General features: G+C 31.2%; 1 protein-coding gene across 1 annotated transcript in view; it reads left to right on the top strand.

Moving 5' to 3' along the window:
* Positions 1–11,957, top strand: part of LOC138316371 (WD repeat-containing protein 97-like) — a 63,431-nt gene that overhangs the window by 27,580 nt on the left and 23,894 nt on the right. Inside the window, 4 exon segments of the mRNA XM_069258073.1 lie at positions 595–777; positions 7,309–7,335; positions 9,165–9,303; positions 9,510–9,616. Coding sequence (XP_069114174.1) covers positions 595–777; positions 7,309–7,335; positions 9,165–9,303; positions 9,510–9,616 — 456 coding nt within the window.

Raw genomic sequence — 11,957 nt, 5'->3', positions numbered from 1 at the left:
TTACATCAGTTTATCACTGCCAGTGTTAGTGTTAACAAGAGAATTTTAAAATTTCTCATGACATGCAGCTCTTTAATTATTCAATGCTAGCTCAAGAGGGAAACTTTTATTGTGTAGACAAACTGTCATTATTAAATCATATTATTTTCATTGCAAAATGTTTTAATTTTTAGGTCATCTGACCCAAGGGTCGGGATGATCTAGTCATCATGTTCCGTTAGTCTTCATCTGCTGTGCATAAAATTTTCACATTTTGAACTTCTTCTCAATTTCTACCGGAGTGATTTAGCTGAAACTTACATGAAATGATCCTGACATAGAGTATTGGTTTTTTCCGGGCCAAAATCCAAGATGGCCACTACAGCCGCCATTTTGAAAAACACATTTCTACCGATGCGATTTAGCTGAAACTTGAAATGATCTTGATATGATCTTGACAAAGTGATGTTACATATCTGGTTGATTCCAAGTCAAAGACGGCTAACATGACATCCTATCTAATTAATTTCCTATAGATATGACTATTGCCAAGGTACTGAGATGACCGTTAAGGATCTTGGGCCTCTTATTTTAGTGTAACATTTTATTTTTCAGATAATATCATTAAGGTGTGGCGTCTGTACCCGTACGCCCAGGAGGCCTTAGCGCCACTGCTGCTGTTCTATTGTAAACACACCCCTATCCACATGACCATGCTGAAGACTAACCTTTGTGTGGCCTTTCAGGACCACTCCACTGCCACATACAGTATAGTCATATACAACCTTAAAGACAGAAGTAAGTAGCCACACAACATTTTACCTACATGGCTATATACTTTTTTGTAGATTCATTTTTGTAGCAATTCTAGCTTGGTTTATTGATGAATTTTTGTTTTGTTGAATTTGATTTGTCACAATTTAATTTCGCTGGTTTTGATAGTATTTACTACAGTGGAACTTGGTTATTACGAACTCGAAGGGATAGAGATGAAACTTTGAGTTATTCAAAGTACTTCAGCCGGGTTGTTGTATTATCCGAGTTTGTAACAAGCAAGTTCCACTGCATTATCAAATATGGGTTAGAATTAATATACACCAAGATAGTGAAGTATGTGCAGGTATAGGGAATAGGATACTGATTCAAAGAGAATAAGTTTAAGGAATTTTTTAACCTCTTTCTTCTATTTACAATACAAAACCATTAAACAGGAATTCAATGCATAGTTGTGTCATTTTTTTTGTTTTTTTGTTTTTAAAGAAGAATTTCCATTATTTCAGTTTTAAACTAGTTATGATTTTATTGTCATGAAAATGAAATAAACAGGAAATGCTAATGTGTTTGAAATGTTTTTTTAGATAACAGTTCTGAATCAACCAAACTGATTCACTCTAGTAAGTGATATAAAAGAGGAATTATACACCATTTCTACACATTGTCACTCCCTGTATTGCATTTACCTCCCCTGTTTGATTATCTCCCCTGTATCAACAGTGACACATGGCATACTGTGGTTGTTTGGTCATGATAATCTCCCCTGTATCAACTGTGACACATGGCATACTGTGGTTGTTTGGTCATGATAATCTCCCCTGTATCAACTGTGACACATGGCATACTGTGGTTGTTTGGTCATGATTATCTCCCCTGTATCAACTGTGACACATGACATACTGTGGTTGTTTGGTCAGCACAATGTTTGATTGCCACGATCAAAATTTCCTATCTCCATGCATCATATAAATTAACGTTCTGAAAAATGATTTATTTTTATTTAATGTAAATCACTTTGATGAAGCCACTTATGAAATTGAATTAATTTTCATTAACTTGTTGAAGGTTAGAATGTGTATGATCAACTTGTTAAAGGTTAGAATGTGTTTGATCAACTTGTTTAAGGTTAGAATGTGTATGATCAACTTGTTAAAGGTTAGAATGTGTTTGATCAACTTGTTAAAGGTTAGAATGTGTATGATCAACTTGTTAAAGGTTAGAATATGTATGATCAACTTGTTTAAGGCTAGAATGTGTATGATCAACTTGTTAAAGGTTAGAATGTGTATGATCAACTTGTTTAAGGTTAGAATGTGTAAGATCAACTTGTTTAAGGTTAGAATGTGTAAGATCAACTTGTTTAAGGTTAGAATGTGTATGATCAACTTGTTAAAGGTTAGAATGTGTATGATCAACTTGTTAAAGGTTAGAATGTGTAAGATCAACTTGTTAAAGGTTAGAATGTGTTAGATCAACTTGTAAAAGGTTAGAATGTGTATGATCAACTTGTTAAAGGTTAGAATGTGTATGATCAACTTGTTAAAGGTTAGAATGTGTATGATCAACTTGTTAAAGGTTAGAATGTGTTAGATCAACTTGTTTAAGGTTAGAATGTGTTTGTTAGTTAGAATGTGTTTGATCAACTTGTTTAAGGTTAGAATGTGTATGATCAACTTGTTTAAGGTTAGAATGTGTATGATCAACTTGTAAAAGGTTAGAATGTGTATGATCAACTTGTTAAAGGTTAGAATGTGTATGTTCAACTTGTTAAAGGTTAGAATTTGTATGATCAACTTGTTAAAGTTTAGAATGTGTTTGATCAACTTGTTTAAGGTTAGAATGTGTATGATCAACTTGTTAAAGGTTAGAATGTGTTTGATCAACTTGTTAAAGTTTAGAATGTGTTTGATCAACTTGTTTAAGGTTAGAATGTGTATGATCAACTTGTTTAAGGTTAGAATGTGTATGATCAACTTGTTTAAGGTTAGAATGTGTATGATCAACTTGTTTAAGGTTAGAATGTGTATGATCAACTTGTTAAAGGTTAGAATGTGTATGTTCAACTTGTTAAAGGTTAGAATGTGTATGTTCAACTTGTTAAAGGTTAGAATGTGTATGATCAACTTGTTTAAGGTTAGAATGTGTATGATCAACTTGTTAAAGGTTAGAATGTGTATGATCAACTTGTTTAAGGTTAGAATGTGTTTGATCAACTTGTTTAAGGTTAGAATGTGTTTGATCAACTTGTTTAAGGTTAGAATGTGTATGATCAACTTGTTAAAGGTTAGAATGTGTATGATCAACTTGTTAAAGGTTAGAATGTGTATGATCAACTTGTTAAAGGTTAGAATGTGTTAGATCAACTTGTTTAAGGTTAGAATGTGTTTGATCAACTTGTTTAAGGTTAGAATGTGTATGATCAACTTGTAAAAGGTTAGAATGTGTATGATCAACTTGTTTAAGGTTAGAATGTGTTTGATCAACTTGTTTAAGGTTAGAATGTGTATGATCAACTTGTTTAAGGTTAGAATGTGTATGATCAACTTGTTTAAGGTTAGAATGTGTATGATCAACTTGTTAAAGGTTAGAATGTGTATGTTCAACTTGTTAAAGGTTAGAATTTGTATGATCAACTTGTTTAAGGTTAGAATGTGTATGATCAACTTGTTAAAGGTTAGAATGTGTATGATCAACTTGTTTAAGGTTAGAATGTGTATGATCAACTTGTTAAAGGTTAGAATGTGTATGATCAACTTGTAAAAGGTTAGAATGTGTATGATCAACTTGTTTAAGGTTAGAATGTGTAAGATCAACTTGTTTAAGGTTAGAATGTGTAAGATCAACTTGTTTAAGGTTAGAATGTGTATGATCAACTTGTTTAAGGTTAGAATGTGTATGATCAACTTGTTAAAGGTTAGAATGTGTATGATCAACTTGTTAAAGGTTAGAATGTGTTAGATCAACTTGTTTAAGGTTAGAATGTGTATGATCAACTTGTTTAAGGTTAGAATGTGTATGATCAACTTGTAAAAGGTTAGAATGTGTATGATCAACTTGTTAAAGGTTAGAATGTGTATGTTCAATTTGTTAAAGGTTAGAATGTGTTAGATCAACTTGTTTAAGGTTAGAATGTGTATGATCAACTTGTTAAAGTTTAGAATGTGTTTGATCAACTTGTTTAAGGTTAGAATGTGTATGATCAACTTGTTAAAGGTTAGAATGTGTATGTTCAACTTGTTAAAGGTTAGAATGTGTATGATCAACTTGTTTAAGGTTAGAATGTGTATGATAACTTGTTTAAGGTTAGAATGTGTATGATCAACTTGTTAAAGGTTAGAATGTGTATGATACAACTTGTTAAAGGTTAGAATGTGTTAGATCAACTTGTTTAAGGTTAGAATGTGTTTGATCAACTTGTTTAAGGTTAGAATGTGTATGATCAACTTGTTTAAGGTTAGAATGTGTATGATCAACTTGTAAAAGGTTAGAATGTGTATGATCAACTTGTTAAAGGTTAGAATGTGTATGTTCAACTTGTTAAAGGTTAGAATGTGTATGATCAACTTGTTTAAGGTTAGAATGTGTTTGATCAACTTGTTTAAGGTTAGAATGTGTATGATCAACTTGTTAAAGGTTAGAATGTGTATGATCAACTTGTTAAAGGTTAGAATGTGTTAGATCAACTTGTTTAAGGTTAGAATGTGTTTGATCAACTTGTTTAAGGTTAGAATGTGTATGATCAACTTGTTTAAGGTTAGAATGTGTATGATCAACTTGTAAAAGGTTAGAATGTGTATGATCAACTTGTTAAAGGTTAGAATGTGTATGTTCAACTTGTTAAAGGTTAGAATGTGTATGATCAACTTGTTTAAGGTTAGAATGTGTTTGATCAACTTGTTTAAGGTTAGAATGTGTATGATCAACTTGTTAAAGGTTAGAATGTGTATGATCAACTTGTTAAAGGTTAGAATGTGTTAGATCAACTTGTTTAAGGTTAGAATGTGTTTGATCAACTTGTTTAAGGTTAGAATGTGTATGATCAACTTGTTTAAGGTTAGAATGTGTATGATCAACTTGTAAAAGGTTAGAATGTGTATGATCAACTTGTTTAAGGTTAGAATGTGTATGATCAACTTGTAAAAGGTTAGAATGTGTATGATCAACTTGTTTAAGGTTAGAATGTGTATGATCAACTTGTTAAAGGTTAGAATGTGTATGATCAACTTGTTTAAGGTTAGAATGTGTATGATCAACTTGTTTAAGGTTAGAATGTGTATGATCAACTTGTTTAAGGTTAGAATGTGTTTGATCAACTTGTTTAAGGTTAGAATGTGTATGATCAACTTGTTAAAGGTTAGAATTTGTATGATCAACTTGTTTAAGGTTAGAATGTGTTTGATCAACTTGTTTAAGGTTAGAATGTGTATGATCAACTTGTTAAAGGTTAGAATGTGTATGATCAACTTGTTTAAGGTTAGAATGTGTATGATCAACTTGTTTAAGGTTAGAATGTGTAAGATCAACTTGTTTAAGGTTAGAATGTGTAAGATCAACTTGTTTAAGGTTAGAATGTGTATGATCAACTTGTAAAAGGTTAGAATGTGTATGATCAACTTGTTAAAGGTTAGAATGTGTATGATCAACTTGTTAAAGGTTAGAATGTGTTAGATCAACTTGTTTAAGGTTAGAATGTGTATGATCAACTTGTTAAAGGTTAGAATGTGTATGTTCAACTTGTTAAAGGTTAGAATGTGTATGATCAACTTGTTTAAGGTTAGAATGTGTTTGATCAACTTGTTTAAGGTTAGAATGTGTATGATCAACTTGTTAAAGGTTAGAATGTGTATGATCAACTTGTTAAAGGTTAGAATGTGTTATATCAACTTGTTTAAGGTTAGAATGTGTTTGATCAACTTGTTTAAGGTTAGAATGTGTATGATCAACTTGTTTAAGGTTAGAATGTGTATGATCAACTTGTAAAAGGTTAGAATGTGTATGATCAACTTGTTTAAGGTTAGAATGTGTATGATCAACTTGTAAAAGGTTAGAATGTGTATGATCAACTTGTTTAAGGTTAGAATGTGTATGATCAACTTGTTAAAGGTTAGAATGTGTATGATCAACTTGTTTAAGGTTAGAATGTGTATGATCAACTTGTTTAAGGTTAGAATGTGTTTGATCAACTTGTTTAAGGTTAGAATGTGTATGATCAACTTGTTAAAGGTTAGAATGTGTATGTTCAACTTGTTTAAGGTTAGAATGTGTATGATCAACTTGTTTAAGGTTAGAATGTGTATGATCAACTTAAAGATTAGAATGTGTTTGATCAACTTGTTAAAGGATAGAATGTGTATGATCAACTTGTTAAAGGTTAGAATGTGTTTGATCAATGGCATGTACCCTACATACAGATAAGTTATGCTGTTGCCAAAATTTCTTTAAATATTGAATTTGGTTAAGAGTTAAAAACACAGCAAATTGGTCTTTAAAGAAATGTTACCTGCTATAAAAATGTTTCATATTTCAGCTACAATGATTTATCATTTGCAAATAATATGATTACATTATTGTATATAACTTTTGCAGTCTTCAGTATGCCCAAGAAAGAAACAGGTGGAACTTTCTTACATTTTTCTGTGAAGAAAAAAAAAAAAAGAAATAAGAATATTAATAAAGAATCTATAGATCCTTTATCTTAGAATTTTAACAGACACTTTTAGTATTACTACAAAATAATATCCATCATCATATTTCAGATTTTTCAGATTCTTATACTACTTAACAATCAGCACTTGATTCAGTATTTAATTTTACTACGTTCCTTTAGTTTCTAACAGCAGCAACTAAACCTATAAATATTTTTAGTATAATTTTGTTAAGAATAAAAAAATGTATTATCTTTAACCAGCAAAACTACATGTGCATGTAAGCAATACATGTATTACTTTTAGCACAAAAATATAAAGATAATCTCCTTTTCTCTCTCAAACTTAAGTCGTTGCATCAAAAGAAAAGGAAAAAGAAAATAATAATAAGAGAAATTTTCCTTCAATTTTTGACTGTCATTCGTATAGACCTATATTACCCCACTACAATAAAACAACCATTTCTAGACTGGATTGTCAGGGGACACGACTCAAAGATTTCCTGATGTGTTTGGAGAGTTAAAGATGTTTACAGAACAAATTTCTTTGTTAAACTGTAAAATGCCATGGCTAAAAGTAGATCTTCTGATTCAGTTGTAAATAGTTAAAATTTTGTGTAATGGAAAAATCCTGTTTTAAAAAAAAAAAAACATTCATATGATACTGACTTGTGGAAATATTATTAGATGTTAGTGATAATAATCTGTTTTTAGTTTCTTTGATTATTAACACTGTCCTTTCAGTTTCTTTATATTCATATCCAGATTTTTGTTTTGCTCATTTTGACATTTCATTTCTATATTTTCTACCTAACTTATTTTATTATGCCACATTATGTGAGATTCTAATTTTCAGTGTTAAGATGATGTTGAGCATTTTTCAAACATATGATACAATACTATGTGTATAGGTGTAAACACTGACAAAAAACAGGAATGTAAGTATCTGGTGGCAACAACAGACTCATGCTTTAAACAAATATTTAATGTTGTTAATTATAATAAGAAAAACAGAAGCTTTCAGATACTAAATAATAAAAAAAATATGCTGTGGATTTGTATGCTTGAATGAATTACTAAAGTGTTTTATATTAATGTGTGAATTTTGTTTATTTACTTAATTATTAGTGATAATGACTAAATACAACTGGTCAACAAACAATTTTATAGAGTGTATTTAAAAGATTTCAGGTAATAGTTAGGGGAGCAGGAATGATGAGGGGTTATGGTTAACTATGAAGAGATTTTACTGCTCTGTATCGTTAATGTAAATTGTCATGAAGAATCAGGTAGAGCTATTCATACCATTTGGTCTGTATATGTCGGGAGATAATATTAAATCAGAATTTTATCTTTTAAACAATTTAATAAATACACAAATGTAACTTTTAAACATATATAACAATGACATTTATTGAACATTTTTAAAAGAAAAAATATGTATGTCTTTCAAAATAAATACATATTTCTATTTCTAACTTAATCATTTAAGTATTTCAATAATATTTGATAAATTTGTAAATTAAACTAGTTAGGTTCTTTAGTTAATTAGCTAATTTCAAGATCAAAAGAAATAGTCTGAAAAAAAATCAATACAGTTTAATAGATCTAGATGATTTTGCAAATAAAAAACCAAATAAAATGAAGATCAAAGCAATTTTGTTGGAAAATCTCTATTATGTGATTGTCACCTTCAAATAATGTAAATAGATTGTACAGGGTTATATGTTTAGATCACTTATCTATGACTTGCTGACGTACATGTGTGTTTCACTGTACAGCTATAACTCAGATCCTCTGTCTAACTTTGAACTATAATCATTCTTAGTTGGTTCTTATGTTTGCCTGTTTTAATCACAAATATTTTCAACCATAAAAATTTCAACAAAAACCAATTGAAATTTCTTGAACTCCAAAAAAATATTTTCGATGTCAAAACATTTATTTTGACTTGAAATTTTCACTTTTTATCAATTGAACAATTGTAAATGTCATGATGAAGTATATAAGACAGTACAAGTGTAATGTAGGCCTATAGGGCTATAATATATTAAGGTATGTGAAGTAGGCCTAACATAAGAACCACCTTTGCAGGACTATTTATATATGTTCTTATTCAGACTTTATATTGTATATCATATCTTATCATCAGAGATATCCATATCAAATTTTACTGCACAAAAGTAGACAATTAAGAAGTGTAAATACATGTACTTTTCTTTATAACATATACCAATGTATTTTTAATGTTATAAATCTATCAATTTTTTTTTTTTTTTTTTTTCAAATATCAAAGAAATTACAAACAAGTGATATGGTTCAATTTTCATGCAATGTTTTATTTTTTCTGTTTCTCATTTTGCTAACTTTATAAGTACAATGTACATAGTATTTAACTGAAAAATAATATTTCTAATATACTATATATGGAATGATTACATAATGAAGTCAATATTAGTTTCTATTCTGTGTTTATTTTTAATTGTTGTAATATTTCTGATAATATCATAAATGGAATGAGACCATTTTTGTCTCTCTTTTATGATGAGTTTGAACTTTTATAGCAGAGCAAATGGAATGTTAATTGTAGGCTAATAAAACATACTGTCAATGTTGTAAGAAATTTTGGATTGAATTTTTCTAAGTCAAACATGACTTAATCATATAAACATTTTCTAATGATTTATCGTTAATTTGTTGATTGTATCCACCAAATTAAGGACATTCACGGTAACATTTCTTTATGAATGTCTGTGTTGCTTTCCAGACCTGTTTGAACATAAGCCTGAGGATGACCACATTGACACAATAACTGGACTGACCAGCTGTCAGAGAATGAAGCTGTATGCGTCGTCCAGTCTGGACGGTACAATTAGAATCTGGGACGAACAAAACAACCTAATAAGGTAATAATTAATTTATGAGAACATTACGCTTACAACCTAATAAGGTAATAATTCACCCAGTAGGACACCAAACTTATTTCTGATAAGATCTTACAATATTTAAGATAATAAGCTTAGTAATAGCTTTGTCTTTGATACATACCATCTACTCCAAATATTTATTTATTTGGTCAAATACCATACAAATGATGTTTCTTTCCCTTCAGACACCTAAAACTGAAGACCATGCCATACAGTGTCGGTTTCTGTAGTTCGCGAGGAGATCTTCTGGTCGGAATAGGAACGCATCTATACAGAGTACCATACCAAGTTTGTAAGTAATAATAACAGAAGGTTGATAATACACGTACAAACAAATCATTCTGTCTGTAAAAACATGATAGTGGATGGAAATCTCAAACATCTCTGATCTGTGTGGCTATTGTTATGATGAGCTTAGATTCCCTGGCAGTACCTGGCATTCTCTATTGATGTACAATAATGTTTACCTTTATGTATTCCCTGGCAGTACCTGGCATTCTCTATTGATGTAGAATAATGTTTACCTTTATGTATTCCCTGGCAGTACCTGGCATTCTCTATTGATGTACAATAATGTTTACCTTTATGTATTCCCTGGCAGTACCTGACATTCCTATGATGAAACTTATGTATTCCTGCATCTGCATTCCTGATGTACAATAATGTTTACCTTTATGTATTCCCTGGCAGTACCTGGCATTCTCTATTGATGTACAATGATGTTTACCTTTATGTATTCCCTGGCAGTACCTGGCATTCTCTATTGATGTACAATAATGTTTACCTTTATGTATTCCCTGGCAGTACCTGGCATTCTCTATTGATGTACAATAATGTTTACCTTTATGTATTCCCTGGCAGTACCTGGTACAATAATGTTTACATTCTCTAGTACCGATTCTCAATGTACAATATGTTTACCTTTATGTATTCCCTGGCAGTACCTGGCATTCTCTATTGATGTACAATAATGTTTACCTTTATGTATTCCCTGGCAGTACCTGGCATTCTCTATTGATGTACAATAATGTTTACCTTTATGTATTCCCTGGCAGTACCTGGCATTCTCTATTGATGTACAATAATGTTTACCTTTATGTATTCCCTGGCAGTACCTGGCATTCTCTATTGATGTACAATAATGTTTACCTTTATGTATTCCCTGGCAGTACCTGGCATTCTCTATTGATGTACAATATGTTTACCTTTTGTATTCCTGGCAGTACCTGCATTCTCTATTGATGTACAATAATGTTTACCTTTATGTATTCCCTGGCAGTACCTGGCATTCTCTATTGATGTACAATAATGTTTACCTTTATGTATTCCCTGGCAGTACCTGGCATTCTCTATTGATGTACAATAATGTTTACCTTTATGTATTCCCTGGCAGTACCTGGCATTCTCTATTGATGTACAATAATGTTTTTACCTTTATGTATTCCCTGGCAGTACCTGGCATTCTCTATTGATGTACAATGATGTTTACCTTTATGTATTCCCTGGCAGTACCTGGCATTCTCTATTGATGTACAATAATGTTTACCTTTATGTATTCCCTGGCAGTACCTGGCATTCTCTATTGATGTACAATAATGTTTACCTTTATGTATTCCCTGGCAGTACCTGGCATTCTCTATTGATGTACAATAATGTTTACCTTTATGTATTCCCTGGCAGTACCTGGCATTCTCTATTGATGTACAATAATGTTTACCTTTATGTATTCCCTGGCAGTACCTGGCATTCTCTATTGATGTACAATAATGTTTACCTTTATGTATTCCCTGGCAGTACCTGACATTCTCTATTGATGTACAATAATGTTTACCTTTATGTATTCCCTGGCAGTACCTGGCATTCTCTATTGATGTACAATAATGTTTACCTTTATGTATTCCCTGGCAGTACCTGGCATTCTCTATTGATGTACAATAATGTTTACCTTTATGTATTCCCTGGCAGTACCTGGCATTCTCTATTGATGTACAATAATGTTTACCTTTATGTATTCCCTGGCAGTACCTGGCATTCTCTATTGATGTACAATAATGTTTACCTTTATGTATTCCCTGGCAGTACCTGGCATTCTCTATTGATGTACAATAATGTTTACCTTTATGTATTCCCTGGCAGTACCTGGCATTCTCTATTGATGTACAATAATGTTTACCTTTATGTATTCCCTGGCAGTACCTGGCATTCTCTATTGATGTACAATAATGTTTACCTTTATGTATTCCCTGGCAGTACCTGGCATTCTCTATTGATGTACAATAATGTTTACCTTTATGTATTCCCTGGCAGTACCTGGCATTCTCTATTGATGTACAATAATGTTTACCTTTATGTATTCCCTGGCAGTACCTGGCATTCTCTATTGATGTACAATAATGTTTACCTTTATGTATTCCCTGGCAGTACCTGGCATTCTCTATTGATGTACAATAATGTTTACCTTTATGTATTCCCTGGCAGTACCTGGCATTCTCTATTGATGTACAATAATGTTTACCTTTATGTATTCCCTGGCAGTACCTGGCATTCTCTATTGATGTACAATAATGTTTACCTTTATGTATTCCCTGGCAGTACCTGGCATTCTCTATTGATGTACAATAATGTTTACCTTT

This window comes from Argopecten irradians, chromosome 2 (assembly GCF_041381155.1).
Source record: "Argopecten irradians isolate NY chromosome 2, Ai_NY, whole genome shotgun sequence".
In the NCBI taxonomy this organism is placed as follows: domain Eukaryota; kingdom Metazoa; phylum Mollusca; class Bivalvia; order Pectinida; family Pectinidae; genus Argopecten; species Argopecten irradians.
The sequence above is the reverse complement of the archived record's forward strand: the minus strand, read 5'-3'. Positions and strand labels throughout refer to the sequence as shown.